At 47.4% G+C, this 21,425-nt stretch overlaps 1 protein-coding gene across 1 annotated transcript; it reads left to right on the top strand.

Moving 5' to 3' along the window:
* The first annotated feature begins 321 nt into the window (after nt 1-321).
* LYRM7 (LYR motif containing 7) lies at nt 322-13,728 on the top strand. Its single transcript, XM_035100282.2, has 5 exons — nt 322-463; nt 2,559-2,631; nt 3,845-3,915; nt 5,283-5,364; nt 10,105-13,728. Exons 1-5 carry the CDS (start codon nt 449-451, stop codon nt 10,173-10,175), a joined length of 312 nt encoding a protein of 103 aa, XP_034956173.1. The 5' UTR covers nt 322-448; the 3' UTR covers nt 10,176-13,728.
* The last annotated feature ends 7,697 nt before the right edge of the window (nt 13,729-21,425 follow it).

The following is a 21,425-nucleotide window of genomic DNA, read 5'->3' as shown; positions in this document are numbered from 1 at the left end:
CTACTGTCGGAAAGCTCTGCAAATAGACATCACCTTAAAACAGGGGACCCATGCCCTCTGGAAAGCAGGACCTAGAGCCATGCTGCTGTTTCCGGAGGTCTTATCCTCCTAAGCACTAAAAGGCCGCTGGCAACAACTTCTACCTTGTACAGTACATCAACCAAACGCGGTGTTGTTGTTTTTTTAAAAAAGCAAACTAACCCCACCCTAAGTCTCCAGGGATTCCCGCTATCCGAGGCAGCGCCGGTCAGTTTTAATTTCTAGCTCTATGGTTCCGGCGCCGCGCGCAGCCGCTTAGAAGAGGATCGGAGGGTAGGGGCCGTCCTCAAGGGGAGGCCCTTTTTATTGGGTCGCGGGGAAGCGGCAGTGGGCGTGAGTGGGCGTGGCTTCACCTCTACCTTGAAAGCGTTGGCTGCTGAGCCTGCTTGCTGCTTCTGCTGCTCTTGCAATGAGAAGCCGGGAGGTAAATATACCCCCTGCAATCACGTGACGTGACCTGTCACATGCCCCCCATTGCATGCCCAGACTGAGGTGGGGGGCTGGTTTGAGAGCCCTGCAGAGCTGAGCTTGGGAGTGGGGGTTCCATTGGGGAGCTGGGGGGCACATAGGAACCAACTCCTGGGGCAGAGGTCCCTCCACCCCCAAATATATATACTGTATATATATTTGAGGGGGCTACCCCACCCCCCAAAAAAGAGTTGATGGGAATTCCCAAATGGTGTGTTGTGCCATGTCATGTGATTGATTATGTGGGGCGGGGCTTACCTCCCCCCAAATATTTTATTCAAATTGGCATCCCTAGCTGTTGACATGGGCGTAGTCAGGATTACCTCTATCTGCCTCTTTCCAGCAGATTCCGAATGAAATGTCTCAACAACTGGAGGTTTCAAATTACTTTTTATTATTGTAATAACCTGCAGCTTCATAAGCGTATATATTTAAAGAAGATGAACAAACAAGTAAATTAAGTTAATTTGGATCTGCAGAAGATATTAAAGACAAATTTAAGGAACCGCAGAAAGAGAGGGAAGGAAGTCAAGCTTTGAAATGTCAAAATGATTGTAAAATTAGTGAAATGTATAAACTTGAAAATTAGTGAATTGTATAAACTTGAAAATTAGTGAAATGTATAAACTTGAAAAGTATATATATATATATATATATATATATATATATATATATATATAATTAGTTTCTTTTGACCCCAAGCGCTCAGAAAAATCTGTCAAAATCTTTCCACAGTTTCTACTGTTAGTTAAGAATTTGTATTTTATTTGCTTGATTTGGGGACCCCACTCCATGGCCAGGGATGCCAATTGCTGGGAATCGCAGGCGGGAAGAGTTTTTTGCTGCGCTCAGCATTTTGCTAGTGGGCTCCCTGCAGCTGCCTGGTTGGCCACTGTCGGAACAGAGTGCTGGGTGTTTGCTTTTGCTGCCAGATATTGATTACACTCTCCTTTCTGTTGATAGCCTCCTTTAGGTGGGAAAGCAATTTTAATGTGCACAAAGTGGAGACATACACACCATCCTGTGAGCTGAGCATGTGTCAGCCAAGTAACTAGGGTTGCTACCTGTCCTGTTACAGGATTGTCCAGTCTTTCAATGTAAAATGCTATATCCTGTATTGATACAGGTTGTCCTGTATTTCAGGAATTCTCTCTCTCTCTCTCTTCCCTCTCTTTCTGCCAAGTTAGGGATCGTCTCCAAACATGTGTGAAAGGGTGTGTGAAATGTTGTGTACAGTCAAACCTCAGTTGCTGAACGCCTCTGTAGTCAAATGTTTCGGCTCCCGAACGTTGAAAATCCGGAAGTAAGTGTTCTGGGTTTAGAACGATTTTTGGAAGCCGAATGTCCGACGTAGCAGACATGCTGCTTCCGAATGGCTCTTTCGACTGCACCTCAGAAGTCGAATGTTTCGGAAGTCGAATGTCCTTCCAGAACGGATTACGTTTGACTTCCGAGGTTTGACTGTATTTAAGCTCTGGGTAGCCAAGCACTGACAGATTTACAATTTCATGGGTATGCGTGTGCATGCGCGACAAATTCCGGAGGGGCCATCCTGTTAGGCTGCAATAGATTGTAATGGATTGCTTTGAAGTCACTTCAGCACTAGATTGGGGGGGGGGGAATCACCCCCAATCACCCTGCCCCACCCTGTCCTGTATTTTGCCAAAACAAAGGTGGCAACCCTCCCTTGTTAGGCCCTTGATCTGATCCAAAATGGCTCTTCATATTATTATTATTTTGCTGCCAGAGACTGATTACGCCTTCCTTTCTGCTGATGGCCTTTTTATATGGTAATGCATATTTTAGCGTGCCAAAGTGGAGAAGTACACACCATGTCTATGCACCTGTGGGCATGTATTAACCAAGTAGTGCATATTGTACTGCACTCTTTGCGGTCTGTGTTGTCACTTTGAGGAAGAGCGGCAAGAAACAGCACCATCTTGCATGTTTAAAAAATGTGGAAGTTGCTACTTTTCTTCCTTAGGGTGAATAGTCTCCTGCTGAGGACAGCGCAAAAACAGAAAACCTATAATATTCTGTTGAATTTTCAGGTCTTGAAGCTTTTCAAAACTTTGCACAGAACAAGGCAACGCGTTTTCAAAAATGATACTAGAGCCCTAGAAGGTAATTTTTTTTGTTGTCTTGGCACTAAGAGCTGTCTTTGAGCACCTTATTGGCTTTTTTGTGGCATATGCTTTTGCAGGCTTTACTACAAGAGGCAAACATGACTACAGTGGTACCTCGGTTTAAGTACACAATTGGTTCCGGAAGTCTGTACTTAACCTGAAGCGTACTTAACCTGAAGCGAACTTTCCCATTGAAAGTAATGGAAAGTGGATTAATCCGTTCCAGATGGGTCCACGGAGTACTTAAACTGAAAGTACTCAAACCGAAGCGTATTTAAACTGAGGTATGGCTGTACTCTCTAAAAGTTTGCTTTCTTGGGGTGTTGGCCAGACTAACAGATTTGCAAATAACCCTGCAAACATCCTTGGCCTGTCAAAATTTATAGTAACTTTTTAGAGGCTGGAGGAGGGGGCTTCCATTCTCGGGCACTTTTTTTGGATTCAGAGGAAGGACTGAGTGTTGTGTTGCTCTCAAGTTACTTACTATAGCATGATTTTAATATAGTGTAGTATGTACCAGCATGTAATGAAGCAATGTTAGTGACTCTTCCATATATGCAGAACTGTTTTCTTCTGAAGTCTTACCTACCAAGAGCATTTTGTCATATCGTTTTGTCATAAGTACCATAATAGGTGGTGGTATTTTGTCATATCGATTTTGTCATATCGTTTTGTCATAAGTACCATAATAGGTGGTGGTATATTAGCAGACTGCTGTGTGTTTACATGATGATGTCTGACTGACCATTGATACATAGTTCTTGTCACTAGCAATTTTATTACACATTTTAAATGGTGCGAGATAGAACCAAAATAGCATATTCTTCTTAAACCGGTGCATTCTACAAAGACTGATTAAATTTGGTTGGTTATAGTTGCGTGAATTGCATCATGTAGTGGAATTTGTAGCTAGATTTAAACCTGTACACTGAAGAGCAGCATTTGAACTTCTCAAAACACATCATGGTACCCTGTATTATTGTTAGTCTGTTGGGGAAATGAACTAGCTTTTTACCCCAATCCTAGTGCATGCAAATATGACATGCAAAGAATTATAGATTTTTGCATGAGGTTTTTGTTTCACGGGGTAGAATCAATTCTGTGACTGCAATGGTATGTTACAGGTTTGCATATTGTTAGCAAATGAAAGCAGAACCTGTAAAGACCAAATGTAGAGAAATTAACATTTCCCCTTTTTTCCATTTATCCAGCTGCAAGACTTAAGATAAATGAAGAATTCAAAAATAATAAAGAAGAGACTTCTTCCGAAAAAATAGCTGAGGTACTTTAATAGAAATCCCTTCCAGCCCACTGCAAGCTTAAATTGGCTTAACTGTCACAGGTACCCCTTTTTGACCACCTCTCCATCTCCAAGCTTTTTAATGCACAAATTATAATTTGGGGTATTTCTAGCAGATAATTCTGAGTGACTTCATAAAACTTTATTTTTGCTACCACTAGGGGGTACACTAGTATGTTGGAACTCTTCCTTTTTTTCCTCCTACGGACGGTTGATGCCCATGTGTCTTGCTCCTTGCTACGGGAGCAAGAAAAAGCTGAACCAAAAAAAAACAAAGCTAAATCACCTACAAACTCTCCTTTGGGTCATGAAACACATTTCTAAATAACTTACTACTTCAATTATGAGCTGAATCATATTGAAACATTAACCATACAGGTAGGTGTTCTGTTTTGCCACCTGCAGAGGGCGAGTGAATAAGCCTTTGAGGTTCCCATTCAGGAAAGATTTTTCATTCATTGAATTATTTCTTTGCAAAGGTTTCCATTTCTAAATGTACACCAATTATGGGAATTTGGAAAGAAGAGCTCTTAAGAGTGGCGTTCCTGGAGGTTCTTTTTTGAGGGGGAGTGCGGGGTAAAATAAACCTAAATCATCCTCTACAGTAATTTGCATGCAAAACTAGGACAGGTACTCTCATACAAACACAAGATGGGTAAAACGATACCTTGCACTGAACACTGAACAAATGTTCATGAGTCCACTTGCAGAATCTGTAGCAATGGAAGAGATCACTTTTTGTAAGTTCCCCTCCCCACCCAGTAACAGCTGTGTTTGAACCAATCATAGATGTTTGTGCTTTCTACAGAGGTGACCAAGGCAGCTCAAAACCAGCCCTCGGGGGTGCATTTGTTAGTCTTAAAATCCCACGGTTTTGGGTTTTTTAGTCTGATAACATTGAGACCATATCAGGGGTTTTTTTAGGGGGGCGGCCTAGTCTGTCTGATAATGGCCGCCTTGGTGGTTTCAGTTGCTTGGTTGATGATGTCATTTGGTTTGTGGGTGTGGCTTAGATTTCACAGGACGGGAGGGGGTGGAGGAGGGTATTACGCCACTTGAGGGCGCTGTTTGAGTTGATGGAAAACCAGGTCTATACCTGCCCAGGTGTGTGATTTGAGGGATTTTTGTCCCCAACAACGCTCGGGGAGTGGCCTGGATCGTTGTGTCAAAATTTCAGGACAATAGGTCAAGCGGTTATGGAGAAAAGTGGAAAACGCAGTTTCACAATTTTTACATTTTTATATATATATAGATTTGGTACTTTATACTCGACAAGCGTAGGGGATGTCTTCCAAAAATAATGCTGTGGCATTCAATCACTTCTATTTTTCCTCCCCTTTTATGAACAGCTTGTAAAAATAGGTTCAGATGTAGAATTTATACTCAGAACATCTGTCCTTCAAGGTGTTCATGTGGATTCCAACCAACTATGTAAGTAAATAATATTTTAAGTTGGAAAGTTGTAAATGCTTCATGTCTGCTTAAACACCAAACACTGCTACTTCCTCTTGGGTAGATAGCATTAAATGTATTCAGAATTTTGCTAACCTTTCAAATGATGAAAGCAGGTTTCAGGTTTAACTGCTGTTTACTTCCATTATAAGATTACCTTCAGCATTTGTGCCAGGTTTGTTTGGAATGAGCAAGCGGTACCGTTAATTGCTAAGAAAAACAATGCTGGTTATGAAATTTAGTGAGTTTCTGAATAACGTTTAAAAGGAACAGTAGATCTTGGGGGACCTACCAAAATAACTTTGAAATTATCTTCTACTTCCACAGGAATTGTGCTTGGGTTTTCTTAGTTCTGTCTGTAATTGCTCTTCTTTACTTAGTTTGTACAGTGGTATCTTGGTTCTCAAACTTAATCCATTTTGGAAGCCCGTTCCAAAACCAAAGCGTTCTAAAACCAAGGCGTGCTTTCCCATAGAAAGTAATGCAAAATGGATTAATCCGTTCCAGACTTTTAAAAACAACCCTAAAACAGCAATTTAACATGAATTTTATTATCTAACGAGGCCATTGATCCATAAAATGAAAGCAATAAATAATGTACTGCAATCACACAATCATTCAATCAATCAGTAGCTGAACTGGGTTCCACACAGTCACAAAAAACAATGAGCCGCAAAAACAAAAACAAACCTCAAAATAAATAGCAAAAACAGACTTCAGCATAACACTCAAAATAGAAGTGTGGCACTCAAAACAGAGCATGTTTGACTTCCGAAAAAAATTCACAAACCGGAACACTTAGTTCTGGGTTTGCAGTGTTTGGGTTCCAAGTTTTTTGGATACCAAGGTGTTTGAGAACCAAGGTACCACTGTATATATGTATTTTTCAATTTATCTATTTTGTTATCTAGCTAGGGCATTGCTGTTATCCTTGATATTGACAGTTGTTATACTTTTCCCACTAATATCTTAATCTAACAGTAGATCAGAACCAAGGTTGCTCAAGCAGGTGTTCACTCACACAACAATGTTTGTCTTCCTTGCCCTATTTTACCCCAAAATCTGCTCTAGAGGATTGGGAGACCCTCTGGAACAGCTCTGAGGAGTGCGCAGGGCACTCTGGGATGAAGGGAAACTGGTGTTCCCATTGTGCAAGTGGGTGGACATCATAGGATGTTACCCAATATGTTGCATTCATTTGAAAGACATAGCAAAAACTTGCCCAGTTCTTCACAATATCAGCTAAATGGATATGTCAGTCAGCAGCCATTTAGCATATTGGACATAAATGCGGAGAAAGTCCAGATCTCTGTTCAGTCCTGAAACTCCCTGAAAGGTTTTAGAAGCCTCTGCCGCTGAGCATAACCTGAGCTTACCTCACTGGGCAGTGGCTAAAACAGTGTTCTGAGATCCTTGAAGAGAGAGTAGGATTCAGATCAACAAACGGCCTTAAAAAAAAACCAACAGTACGCAAACTGGCCTTTTCTCAAAAACAGGAATAGGATTTCCTTAGCTGAAAATGGGATCAGAGTATTTTGGATCAGCAAGGGAGAAGAAAAGAGCCCTGTATAACATGAGTAAGCAAGAATCACTCGAAGAAGTCACATAATAGTTCCCGTGTCCCCGAACCTCTCATTGCTTCCCACCCGCCTTTCTCAACTGCCTGCTCTGACATTTCCCCCCCCCCCCTTCCCTGCCTTCTCTCCCATTTCCTTGGCAACCGGAGACGTTCTCTTCATTTCTACACCCCTCCCAACTGCCTACTTCCATATAAGGCTCACTACGACCCATTATTCCTCTTGTCCATCTTTGGCTTCCCCCATATCCCTTTGAAAAGCAAGACAAAAACATGGACTGAAGATGCGGGGAGGTTGCAACTCAGCTCGGCAAACGGGTCATGCCACGTTGCATGAGCGCGAAGAGTCCTCCGTATAGAACCAGAATCTTTAATATCAGAGCATAGGCAGCTGCCTTATGCCTCTTATTTCCACATATGGGATACACTTGTTCGTTGCATAAAAAAGCAATGCTGCCCCTCTAGGCCCCAAACCATATCAAATCTCCCTTCTTGCATCGTGACATCTTACCTTTAAAAGTGGTCTTGTTCAGGGGACAGGATATACAGTGGTGCTGCTGGATTACGATACCCCCCCCATGCTGAAACGATTAAGTATCCTGGAATCTATCTGATTCACCATTTGGCTGCATGCAGTTTCCTTTCTGAAGACGTTCTCTCCTCCATGTAAGCTCGACTTCAGAAAGGGCTCTTGCGTTCCTACAAAAGCAGGAATCCATCGCGATCGGTCTAGCTATGGATGTCTGTCATGGCCCAGGTGGCACATAAAACTTCATAAAGTGCCTTCTGCAGAGTCAGGTCCACCTAGTCTCATAGTGTCTACTCCAGGAGCTAATAGGATGTGGGTGGCGCTGTGGTCTAAACCATGTAGCCTCTTGGGCTCATCGATCAGAAGGTTGGCGGTTCGAATCCTGGCGACGGGGTGAGCTCCCGTTGCTCTGTCCCAGCTCCTGCCAACCTAGCAATTCAAAAGTATGCCAACGCAAGTAGATAAATAGGTACCGCTGCGGCGGGAAGGTAAACCATGTTTCTGTGCACTCTGGTTTCCATCACGGTGCTCTGTTGCACCAGAAGTGGTTTAATCATGCTGGCCACATGACCCAGAAAGCTGTGGACAAACAATGGCTCCCCAGGCCTGAAAGTGAGATGAATATCGCACCCCATCATAGCTGCCAAGTATCCCGTATCCGCCGGGAAAACCCATTTTTTCTCACCGTTTCCCGGCGGTCTCCCATTTGGCAGAAAATCCCAGCATTGTCCCTTAAATTCGCTTCTTCCCGGCGGCCATTTTTCTGGTGCTGCTTTGCCCTTCTATGGGCACCAGAAAATGGCGGTGCCGGCGCCGGAAGTCGCTTCCGTGCATGACCGGAAGTTGCGTGACGCGACTTCCGGTGGCGCTTCGCCCTTCTATGGGCATCAGAAAATGGCGGCGCCGGAAGTCGCTTTTACGTGTTTCCGGTCATGCGTGGAAGCGACTTCCGGCGCTGGCGCCGCCATTTTCTGGTGCCCATAGAAGGGCGAAGCGCCACCGGAAGTTGCGTCGCGCAACTTCCGGTCATGCGCGCGCTGCCGATCCTGGATCTTTACGATCCGGACTTGGCAGCTATGCACCCCATAGTCGCCTTTGACTGGACTTAACTGTCCAGGGGTCCTTTACCTTTACCTTTTTTTACTCCAGGAGCTATCGGCATGGTCCACACAGGTCCACATGCGCCCATATATGCCTTTCCTGGCACTCAGATCCCCTCCCTACGTTGAAATTAGGTTCGAAAGAAGCAGTATATTGCAGTTAACGTAATAGACTGTGATGTGTGCTTGGTTGCAGGGTGTGTGGGTGTCCAGAACAGTTTCTCCATTTTGCAAGTGTGCCCACAGGTTCAAAAAAGTTGGCAACCCCTGGAGTAGACAATACTGGTTGAGGTGGATCAATGGTTTGATAGCAGGCTCACCAGGGTTTCTGGCTGGCTTCTCCCATCATCTGCTAACAGACCCTTTCCTTTTGCTGGTAATGGCCCAAAAAATGAAGCTGGGATCTTCTGTGTGCCAATGATGGACTTTACTACTGAACCGTAGCCCCTTCCCTTTCCCCTTGTTCCTAACAGGGATATCTGGGCCTTTTGATTTGTGCATGCTACCCTTAGACTAAATGCTGTTACAAAGGAGGTGTATATTAGGGTAGCAGCCTTTGTCAGATTAGGTTAAATAACCTAGAGACCAGCCCTCGAGAGGGTGCTTAAGGTGCCAGATGGTCAGAACTACAGTAGAGACAAGGGCAGATAAAGGACAACGCAGTCAAGCAAAATAAACTGGCTGCCTTTCTCTCTTGCCCTCCTCCTGCCCCCCCCCTTTAAGAAAACTGCAGATAAATTGGCAGCAAACCTCCCTATATAATGGAGCACTTGATTTAAATCAGGCATAGGCAAACTCTGGCCCTCCAGATGTTTGGGACTACAATTCCCATCATCCCTAACCACTGGTCCTGTTAGCTAGGGATGATGGGAGTTGTAGTCCCAAACATCTGGAGGGCCGGAGTTTGCCTATGCCTGATTTAAATGCTAAAATTTGTTTTTTCTTTGGCCCCAGATAATTGGCACACTGCCAGAGTAATAAGTTGGTCAAGTCCTTACTAATTATACTTATTGCCATGGCACAAACGTATGGATGCTTCTAACGCACAAGATACAGTGGTACCTCAGTTTATGAACACAATTGGTTCCGGAAGTCTATTCATAAACTGAAGCATTCATAAACTGAAGCGAACTTTCCCATTGAAAGTAATGGAAAGTGGATTAATCCGTTCCAGATGGGTCCATGGAGTACTCAACCTGAAGCGTACTTAACCCGAAGCATGGGTGTAATTGGTTCCGGAAGTCTGTTCATAAACTGAAGCGTTCATAAACTGAAGCAAACTTTCCCATTGAAAGTAATGGAAAGTGAATTAATTCGTTCCAGATGGGTCCGTGGCGTTCATAAACCAAAAATTCGTAAACCGAGGTGTTCATAAACCGAGGTTCCACTGTATAGGTATATATCCCCTCTGCAAATGCCATTAAGAAAAAGAAAGTTGCTATAGTTTGACAAACAGCTGACATCCCTTTGTAAAGACCGCATGAACTCTTACAGGTAACGCTTTTCTCTTCTAGTGCTTGTACCAAGAAAAGAGCTGCTTCTGGACAACGTGCCTTTCAGCGACACACCGAAGCAAAAGTCATGAATTGGGGAGAATAAAGTTTTATGGTACTTATTAAATGTAGTGTGATTTCTTTCCTTGCATGCTGAGATTTCTTTCCTGGGGAACCTCCAGCCCATGGGACTAATCAGGTCCAGCATGTGTCCCGATAGGTGGCATCATCTCTGACATCATCTGTGACATCAGGTGAGAGGCAGAGGTGACAAAATTCTCTCATCATATGATTGGCGTTGAGAACAAGCCAGCTAAGATTCTCTGTGCGGGGGAACTGTGCAGCCAGCCAATCACTGAAGGGGCTTAACAAAGAACCCTCCCTAACTCTGTACCCCCTCCAAATGTCATTTCAATTTAAATTTTAGTATCTGTGGGAACAGATGGTTGAGAAAGACTTGTTCTAAAAATCTTCTCAATGTCTACAGCAGGTGGTGCTCTTCCATATCTATATTCAGGGAACGAATTCTGAAATGAATTCAGAACTGCTTCCTCTGCATATTTACACCTAGTAGTAAGTAGCTGCCTTTAATTCAAAAGGTGAGTTTGGAAATATTTTATTAAACGAGTTGGCCCGTCTGTGTTCACGGAAGCTTACTTCGCAGAAAGGTTAAATAAGATTGCAGGCTTAAATTTCATTTCACTTTTAATTTGTATACACAAGGCAGTTTGCAAGCTGAAGAAACAACAAAATAAACAGCAAAGGTCAAACGCATAATAACAATCTGATCCAATGCACACACACAAAAAAAGTCACAGTAATTTTAAAATAAACAACTTATATCAAATAAAGCAATAGTTGGTAATCCATTAGAATATAATAGTAAACAGTAAAAATAACATAACTATCAGCAAATAATAATTGAACTGTTGACACTTATCAGTTACAATAAAGAGTTACTAAACTATCGTCGATGAAAATAACAGCACAAAATATCACAGAGCATACAAAACCATGTGAAAGGATCAAATTGAGAAACAAGGACACACAATTTATCAAATTATTTTTAAGCCCTCTTTGTTTTAGCTCCTTAATCCCTATACAGTACTTAGAGATAAGTCTATTTTTTTGCCGCTTGTGTCTTTGAGCATCGAGAGGTATTTGCTGGGAAAGTGATAGAGGATTCTGTCCCCATGAACGGGGAACCTGTGGCTCTCCAGTTGCTGCAGTCCCAGTCGTCCTGACCAATGGCCAGGAATGGTGGGAGTTCTAGTCCAGCAACATCCCAGAGGGCCACAGGCTCTCCATGCTTGATTCTGAAGCATCCCAGCAACATACATTCTCTTTTCCTCAACCCTATATAGAATATATAACGTGGGTTGACTTGCTCTGCCTTTTTGCCCAGTGCTTCCCAAATGCTCAACAACTAGCTGATTGTTGGCCATCTGGGAAGCTGTGTGCAAGAGGTTTTGCAGTGCCTACGCAACTCCTTTGAGCCAAGCCCCACTTTTACGTGGCCCAAAGGTAGTCATGGTTCCCCCGAAACAACTCATGGGCACAATGGGGAGGCCTGGGAGGCCAAATTTGGCCCTTGGGCTGGAGGTTCCCCACCCCTAGCCTAACTCTTATTGCAAAAGAAGCTTGGGCCTGATACCTTAATTTGAAAGGTACTTCATGGCTATGAGAGAAAATATCCCAAGGAAGCTTCAGCATAGAAGTTCATTATGTTCCATATTTTTCATATGTCAAGGCCTGACTTTCCATAAGTATCTTTTATATCTGGGTTTCTTGCATGGTTTTTTTTTGTACTGGCATCATACCTGCCAAGTTCCGGCCTGAGAAATAAGGGACTGGACCGGACGTAGCAGACCGGAAGTAGCGCTGCCGCCATTTTGGAACTTGGCGGAGCATGCTCAGAAGCGACTTTTGATGCTGCTCTGCCCTGTTCCAAAATGGCTGCCGCACCAGAAGTCACGCTGCAGCATAGCTGCCAAGTTATCCCTTTTTTAAAGGGAAATTCCCTTATGCTGAATAGGCTTCCTCGTGAGAAAAGGGAAAACTTGGCAGCTATGCGCTGCAGCCATTTTGGAACTGGGCAATGCAGCATCAAAAGTCTCTTCTGAGCATGCTCCGCCCAGTTCTAAAATGGCCGTCGCGCCAGAATAAACCGGGGGGAAACAAAAAAATCTGTTTTTTCAGCTGGGGGCAGCTGGAAAAACGGGGGTTTCCCGGGGAATATGGGAGACTTGGCAGCTATGACTGGCATCTGTCAGCAATTCAGTTTGCTGAAATGCCGGTATGTGCTATAGGAGAAGAGCTCTGTGCAAGAGCTTGCAGTAGACTAATCGAAAATAAGATTAAGATATTTTAGCCTGTGCCTTTGTTACTGCATTTAACGTCTACTATTCTGTCATCACCTCATCTTCTTAAAAACGGTGTATAATTTAATAGCCCTGTGGAGGCAAAAAAGAAAAAAGGCTGATATGTCGATATGTGCTTGCTACACACACAAACACACACTCACTTGTGGTTAATGTGATTTGCCTTGAAGAATGTGCATAAAACCAACCATTGTGCTGAATCATTGGACTGGAGAACGTGCACAAAAGAACAGCATAAATTTTGATTTCCCATATTAGCCAAGCTTAAAATGTTGGGTATTTCATGTGGGGCATTTCACACATTGCTTGATCATTCAGCCTATTATTTTCTTGGGCAATGTATACCTTTACTTACTGAGGTGTGAAACTCTCACGTCTTTCAATATTAATTGGAAGTTATGCGTGTTGATGTGCCCAATTCCCTATTTTTGCTTCTTATACATGCTCATTATTCTTCCTTTCTGGTGAATGTGCACAATAACAGGCCATCATGCGCATTCTTCAGTCAACTTGTATTAACCCCAGCCATTGTTTTTAGCTTTGCCCTGGGGCAACGGGGACAGCCACTGTTGCATATGCTTATAAACCTGATCCCCGGACTTTAAAGATACCATATCTGGCCATTAGACCATCCTCTTTCAGAATTTTACTTCATAAATCTATATTTTCACCCCAAAGATCAAGTATGAAATTTTATCAAACTCTCTCTCTCTGAAGAATTTCCCCTGTTAAGGAAATGTGTCACATTTCAGCCAAGTTTTGAAGTAAAAATGGAAATGTCGTAAAATCTAATTTAAAACACACATAAAATGCTGGATTCTATGTTATTAAAAGTGTGCCATCCTTATCAGTGAATCTTATTGGGCTCCTAATCATTTTACGTAGAACTTCGATTTCATGGTGTATAGTTTGCTCTTCTAGCTGGGAGGTAAAACTGTATTACGGTATTATTATTATTCCCATGGATCTGACCCACAATGCACCTTTTTATGTTTTCTGACTTTGGTCTTGCTTGATTGTTTGCTTATTATAGTTCTCTATATAGCACAGTCTATATCTATCCATATAAAATCACCAGTGTTGTCTAGGAGTGGAGCAGAGAATGATTCAGTCATTGGAAGAGACTAGTTAATAGCATCATTTTTTCGATGCACTCATTAAATGATTGGTTAGAACAATCTATGCTCTTGCTTATTTTTCAATCAAATTTGAGCAGTTTTTTTTTCTTTTAATAGCAACTGCCAAAAATACGTAGTGTTCTTGCTCTTGGCGTCTCTACTGAGAGACCAATGAATATTCACAAGGTTTTTTTAAAAAAACAAACAAACAAACTATAAACTATGAGTTACCTAGTACTGATTTAATGAACAATTAAATTCAGCTTCCCTTGGTCTTGGCTCAGAGGACAAATACTGCAGCACCTTTTAAAATATCACTTCAATATGCATGAGCTTTCAATCCTGCAATTCCCCCCCCCCCCTGAAAAATGCTGGATTGCTGTCAACCGTATGAAGCCGAAGTGCAATGGTTTGCATTGTATTAGAGTTGTAAATAAGGCAATTTAATTTCTAGTACTGGCAGTTCCTTACACTTCCTTTGTAAATAGGGGGGAAGATATTGGCACTGGAAAACTAAAAATAAGGCCAACCAACCTTTGCAGGAAGAGCAGGAACTTTATCTTTCACTACATAGGATGACTCTTTCCGAAAGATTTCCTATTTCTTAGCATAGAAGCAATTCACTCTGTTATGATGAATGGGAAATGCATAGTCATTGATGCAATTACCCATCTGTGTAACCTTATTGCAGATAAACGGAAATTAATGGCGACATCCAGTGATACCCACCCTTTTCTGCAGTGGGACTCTTTGCAGCTTGACAAGCTGAGGAGAGCCAACCAAATCTTTTTCAGGAAGGGCATGCCACATTGTCATGATCTAGACATGACAGCTGAGAATGCATTAGGTTCAACACTTAATTACATCTGTGGGTTCTTCAGACATTTCTGTATCATCCAGGTATTGAATATTGCCTGCTTGGCTCCATTGTGAAATATGTCTACCAGCTCCATCTAGTAGGCAGGCTGAGACCCTGCCTGCTTGGAGACTGTCCTGCCAGAGTGGTGCATGCTCTAGTTATCTCCCGCTTGGACTACTGCAATGTGCTCTGCGTGGGGCTACCTTTGAAGGTGACCCGGAAACTACAATCAATCTAGAATGCAGCAGCTAGACTGGTGACTGGGAGTGGCCGCCGAGACCACATAACACCGGTCCTGAAAGACCTACATTGGCTCCCAGTACATTTCCAAGCACAATTCAAAGTTTTGGCACTGACCTTTAAAGCCCTAAACAGCCTTAGCCCAGTATACCCGAAGGAGCATCTCCACCCCCATCGTTCTGCCCGGACGCTGAGGTCCAGCTCCGAGAGCCTTCTGGCGGTTCCCTCCCTGCGAGAAGTGAGGTTATAGGGAACCAGGCAGAGGGCCTTCTTGGTAGTGGCGCCCACCCTGTTGAACGCCCTCCCATCAGATGTCAAGGAAATAAGCAACTATCTGAGAAGACATCTGAAGGCAGCCCTGTTTAGGGGAAGTTTTAAAGTTTGATGTTTTATCATGTTTTTAATATTCTGTTGGGAGCCGGATGGGCGGGGTATAAATTGTTGTTGTTGTTGTGTTCCATTTTTCATCCACTTCATTCCTCTATATGGAGTACACTTGTTCACTTTCTAACACTCATTTGGAACAGAACAGGGAAACGTCACTGTTTTCAGGATTATTTCCACCTCTAAATTCTTCAGTAAAAGCATCTAAGGCGGCAAATGCAGTCCTATGCAAAGGATCACTGTAGGCCACGGGTGTCAAACACAAGGCCCGGGGGCCTAATCCGGCCCGCCAGACCTCGTCATGTGGCCCGCGTAGCCGCCGCCAGTAGCCACTGACAGTAGTTCTGGAGCCTGCGATTGGCCGAGGGTCAAAACCGGGGGCGGGGCTGCAGGCGGAGGCCGGGGCGCTGGAGCCGCGCTGACGGCCTTGGCCAGGGAATTTCAATTTCGAATGAGGCTGAGGGAGGCGGTGGCACAGCGGCCAGACGGGGAAGTGAGATGCAGGAGGAGGAGGAGGAAGCCCGCCGAGGAGGTAGGAAAGCCCTACTACAGGCGCCGCCGGCAAAGTTGGTGCCGGGACGGAGCAGCGCTGGATTTTTTTTTGGCGGGCTTTGCTGTTGTCTCCAAGAGCGAGTGAGGCGGCACTGGGGAGCCGCCGCCCGCCGCTTCCCTTCCTCTCCTCGGCTGCATCCGGGAGGTGGGCGAGCGAGCGGGCGAAAGGGACGCGGAGTGAGCCTGAGGGGGAAGTAGGCGAAGCGCAACAGCCGCTCTCTTGATGGAGCTGGGTTTCTCTTCCCTCTTCCCCCGTTTTCTCCTCATAGACACTCGGGAGGGTGCCTGGCTTTTGCTCTGCCCCCCACCCCCGAGCCGCCCTTTGGCTTCTCAGTTCCGGCGGAGCTGCTCCCCGGGGGGCGGCCAGGAGGGAGGCAGCGACGACGGCACGGGTTCCTGCTCTTCCCGCTCTGCCGCTGCCTCCTCTCAGCCCCTCGTGATGTAGGGCTCCAGATGGAGTCGCCTCGCGGTTTGAGTAGGTGGGAGGGGATTTTTTGGGGGGGGGAGGTTTTCAAGCCTCCTCTGCCTGCAGTCCCGGTAGGGAGAGGCGGCGGCGAAGACGACAACAGCGCGGGTGGGGGGAAGAGCAGCTCTGAGGCGAATATGCACGTCCGCTGGGGCTGCCGCCGCCTTCCTCCTCAGGAAATCCGCTGCCCTCCCTCAGCGCGAGGGGAAGGGACTCTGGCGCTGATGAGGGAGGATGCAAAAGCAAAGCAGGGAGTTGGCGCTGCACTGCATGTTCCTACCCCTCTCCAAAGCATGGGGTGGGTTGCACTGCAGCGTGTGGCATCCTGCCTAGCGGGGTTTGGGTGTGCGCAGGGCAGGAGAGGGAAGCCATCTGCAGGTTTTTAATCCCAGCAGTGGCTTTCTCCTTCCTGCCGAAGGTTTAGTTGAGCCCCCCCCCCCCCGCAAGCCGTCGATCCCCACCTTTTGTTCAAAATTCCCTCGTTTACATCCCCTCCTACACACGCGCCATGACGCAGGAATGTGATCCGCGTGGGGGCGGGAATGAGCTTACATTATTACATAAAAAAAGAATAATTAAATGCAGTGACAATAATTTATGATAATAAAGAGTGGACACATAGTCCTACAGACACAACCGGCCCTTTGAGGGTGACCAAACTGCTGATGTGGCCCCCGATGAATTTGAGTTTGACACCCCTGCTGTAGGCCCTGGTTGAAAAAAATAGCCAGTTTAAGCTTTGTCTTCCAAAGCTCCTGAGATTTTCACTGCAAGTCAGTCTTCACTTCACTTATCCAGGGAGTGAGTGGTGCGGTGGTCTAAACTACTGATCCTCTTGTGTTTGCCAATCAGAAGGTTGGCGGTTTGAATCCCTGCGACGGGGTGAGCTCCCATTGTTCTGCCCCAGCTCCTGCCAGCCTAGCAGTTCAGAAGCACATTAGTGGGTTTGAGCCCCACATTTGGCAAAAGATTCCTGCATTGTAAGGGGTTGGGCTAGATGACCCTCGGAGTCCCTCCAAAACTTGATTCTCTGATTCCATGAAACCAATATCCCCCCCTCCCATGGGTTCCATCTATTCATGAATATCTACCTTCTGCACATCACATTCGTGCACATGCAAACGCCATTCTGCCTCAACCACATTTGAAACCTTCCATGTACTCACACAGACATACCAGCCGACATCCAAAAACATGCCGTTTGTGCCCTGGCTTCAATCCACAAATATCCACTGGCTTCTGTTGACTGTCTTCCAAAGGTGAACTTCCATCAGCCAACTTCCACAAACATCAGCCTGCTTTAGCCTTGTAGCCTCCACCAACTTCCGAATCCAAAAGCCACTGGCTTCCATCCACCAACAATCTGCCAGCTTCTCTTAGGTCCATCATGAGACGTCCGCCAACTTCCAACCACAGATACCAGCAGCCTTCAAGCAAGCAAACGTGCCTTACTATCACTCCATAGCATCCTACTGCCAGAGCACGGGTGTCAAACACAAGGCCCGGGGGCCTAATCCGGCCCGCCAGACCTCGTCATGTGGCCCGCGTAGCCGCCGCCAGTAGCCACTGACAGTAGTTCTGGAGCCTGCGATTGGCCGAGGGTCAAAACCGGGGGCGGGGCTGCAGGCGGAGGCCGGGGCGCTGGAGCCGCGCTGACGGCCTTGGCCAGGGAATTTCAATTTCGAATGAGGCTGAGGGAGGCGGTGGCACAGCGGCCAGACGGGGAAGTGAGATGCAGGAGGAGGAGGAGGAAGCCCGCCGAGGAGGTAGGAAAGCCCTACTACAGGCGCCGCCGGCAAAGTTGGTGCCGGGACGGAGCAGCGCTGGATTTTTTTTTGGCGGGCTTTGCTGTTGTCTCCAAGAGCGAGTGAGGCGGCACTGGGGAGCCGCCGCCCGCCGCTTCCCTTCCTCTCCTCGGCTGCATCCGGGAGGTGGGCGAGCGAGCGGGCGAAAGGGACGCGGAGTGAGCCTGAGGGGGAAGTAGGCGAAGCGCAACAGCCGCTCTCTTGATGGAGCTGGGTTTCTCTTCCCTCTTCCCCCGTTTTCTCCTCATAGACACTCGGGAGGGTGCCTGGCTTTTGCTCTGCCCCCCACCCCCGAGCCGCCCTTTGGCTTCTCAGTTCCGGCGGAGCTGCTCCCCGGGGGGCGGCCGGGAGGGAGGCGGCGACGACGGCACGGGTTCCTGCTCTTCCCGCTCTGCCGCTGCCTCCTCTCAGCCCCTCGTGATGTAGGGCTCCAGATGGAGTCGCCTCGCGGTTTGAGTAGGTGGGAGGGGATTTTTTTGGGGGGGGGAGGTTTTCAAGCCTCCTCTGCCTGCAGTCCCGGTAGGGAGAGGCGGCGGCGAAGACGACAACAGCGCGGGTGGGGGGAAGAGCAGCTCTGAGGCGAATATGCACGTCCGCTGGGGCTGCCGCCGCCTTCCTCCTCAGGAAATCCGCTGCCCTCCCTCAGCGCGAGGGGAAGGGACTCTGGCGCTGATGAGGGAGGATGCAAAAGCAAAGCAGGGAGTTGGCGCTGCACTGCATGTTCCTACCCCTCTCCAAAGCATGGGGTGGGTTGCACTGCAGCGTGTGGCATCCTGCCTAGCGGGGTTTGGGTGTGCGCAGGGCAGGAGAGGGAAGCCATCTGCAGGTTTTTAATCCCAGCAGTGGCTTTCTCCTTCCTGCCGAAGGTTTAGTTGAGCCCCCCCCCCGCAAGCCGTCGATCCCCACCTTTTGTTCAAAATTCCCTCGTTTACATCCCCTCCTACACACGCGCCATGACGCAGGAATGTGATCCGCGTGGGGGCGGGAATGAGCTTACATTATTACATAAAAAAAGAATAATTAAATGCAGTGACAATAATTTATGATAATAAAGAGTGGACACATAGTCCTACAGACACAACCGGCCCTTTGAGGGTGACCAAACTGCTGATGTGGCCCCCGATGAATTTGAGTTTGACACCCCTGCTGTAGGCCCTGGTTGAAAAAAATAGCCAGTTTAAGCTTTGTCTTCCAAAGCTCCTGAGATTTTCACTGCAAGTCAGTCTTCACTTCACTTATCCAGGGAGTGAGTGGTGCGGTGGTCTAAACTACTGATCCTCTTGTGTTTGCCAATCAGAAGGTTGGCGGTTTGAATCCCTGCGACGGGGTGAGCTCCCATTGTTCTGCCCCAGCTCCTGCCAGCCTAGCAGTTCAGAAGCACATTAGTGGGTTTGAGCCCCACATTTGGCAAAAGATTCCTGCATTGTAAGGGGTTGGGCTAGATGACCCTCGGAGTCCCTCCAAAACTTGATTCTCTGATTCCATGAAACCAATATCCCCCCCTCCCATGGGTTCCATCTATTCATGAATATCTACCTTCTGCACATCACATTCGTGCACATGCAAACGCCATTCTGCCTCAACCACATTTGAAACCTTCCATGTACTCACACAGACATACCAGCCGACATCCAAAAACATGCCGTTTGTGCCCTGGCTTCAATCCACAAATATCCACTGGCTTCTGTTGACTGTCTTCCAAAGGTGAACTTCCATCAGCCAACTTCCACAAACATCAGCCTGCTTTAGCCTTGTAGCCTCCACCAACTTCCGAATCCAAAAGCCACTGGCTTCCATCCACCAACAATCTGCCAGCTTCTCTTAGGTCCATCATGAGACGTCCGCCAACTTCCAACCACAGATACCAGCAGCCTTCAAGCAAGCAAACGTGCCTTACTATCACTCCATAGCATCCTACTGCCAGAGCACGGGTGTCAAACACAAGGCCCGGGGGCCTAATCCGGCCCGCCAGACCTCGTCATGTGGCCCGCGTAGCCGCCGCCAGTAGCCACTGACAGTAGTTCTGGAGCCTGCGATTGGCCGAGGGTCAAAACCGGGGGCGGGGCTGCAGGCGGAGGCCGGGGCGCTGGAGCCGCGCTGACGGCCTTGGCCAGGGAATTTCAATTTCGAATGAGGCTGAGGGAGGCGGTGGCACAGCGGCCAGACGGGGAAGTGAGATGCAGGAGGAGGAGGAGGAAGCCCGCCGAGGAGGTAGGAAAGCCCTACTACAGGCGCCGCCGGCAAAGTTGGTGCCGGGACGGAGCAGCGCTGGATTTTTTTTTGGCGGGCTTTGCTGTTGTCTCCAAGAGCGAGTGAGGCGGCACTGGGGAGCCGCCGCCCGCCGCTTCCCTTCCTCTCCTCGGCTGCATCCGGGAGGTGGGCGAGCGAGCGGGCGAAAGGGACGCGGAGTGAGCCTGAGGGGGAAGTAGGCGAAGCGCAACAGCCGCTCTCTTGATGGAGCTGGGTTTCTCTTCCCTCTTCCCCCGTTTTCTCCTCATAGACACTCGGGAGGGTGCCTGGCTTTTGCTCTGCCCCCCACCCCCGAGCCGCCCTTTGGCTTCTCAGTTCCGGCGGAGCTGCTCCCCGGGGGGCGGCCGGGAGGGAGGCGGCGACGACGGCACGGGTTCCTGCTCTTCCCGCTCTGCCGCTGCCTCCTCTCAGCCCCTCGTGATGTAGGGCTCCAGATGGAGTCGCCTCGCGGTTTGAGTAGGTGGGAGGGGAATTTTTTTGGGGGGGGGAGGTTTTCAAGCCTCCTCTGCCTGCAGTCCCGGTAGGGAGAGGCGGCGGCGAAGACGACAACAGCGCGGGTGGGGGGAAGAGCAGCTCTGAGGCGAATATGCACGTCCGCTGGGGCTGCCGCCGCCTTCCTCCTCAGGAAATCCGCTGCCCTCCCTCAGCGCGAGGGGAAGGGACTCTGGCGCTGATGAGGGAGGATGCAAAAGCAAAGCAGGGAGTTGGCGCTGCACTGCATGTTCCTACCCCTCTCCAAAGCATGGGGTGGGTTGCACTGCAGCGTGTGGCATCCTGCCTAGCGGGGTTTGGGTGTGCGCAGGGCAGGAGAGGGAAGCCATCTGCAGGTTTTTAATCCCAGCAGTGGCTTTCTCCTTCCTGCCGAAGGTTTAGTTGAGCCCCCCCCCCCCGCAAGCCGTCGATCCCCACCTTTTGTTCAAAATTCCCTCGTTTACATCCCCTCCTACACACGCGCCATGACGCAGGAATGTGATCCGCGTGGGGGCGGGAATGAGCTTACATTATTACATAAAAAAAGAATAATTAAATGCAGTGACAATAATTTATGATAATAAAGAGTGGACACATAGTCCTACAGACACAACCGGCCCTTTGAGGGTGACCAAACTGCTGATGTGGCCCCCGATGAATTTGAGTTTGACACCCCTGTGCCAGAGGATTGTCTCCTTCCATTCACCACTTTGCCTCCTCCAAGTGGAAGAAACCTGGGCAGTGCTGAATGTCACATCCAGTGCCAGGTGTGTCCAGTTGGAAATAAAAAGGGCTTTCCCCTTGGCCTGCCTTCAT

This window comes from Zootoca vivipara, chromosome 11 (genome assembly GCF_963506605.1).
Source record: "Zootoca vivipara chromosome 11, rZooViv1.1, whole genome shotgun sequence".
Classification (NCBI taxonomy): domain Eukaryota; kingdom Metazoa; phylum Chordata; class Lepidosauria; order Squamata; family Lacertidae; genus Zootoca; species Zootoca vivipara.
Note: the sequence above shows the minus strand (reverse complement) of the source record. Positions and strands in the feature narration are given on the sequence as shown.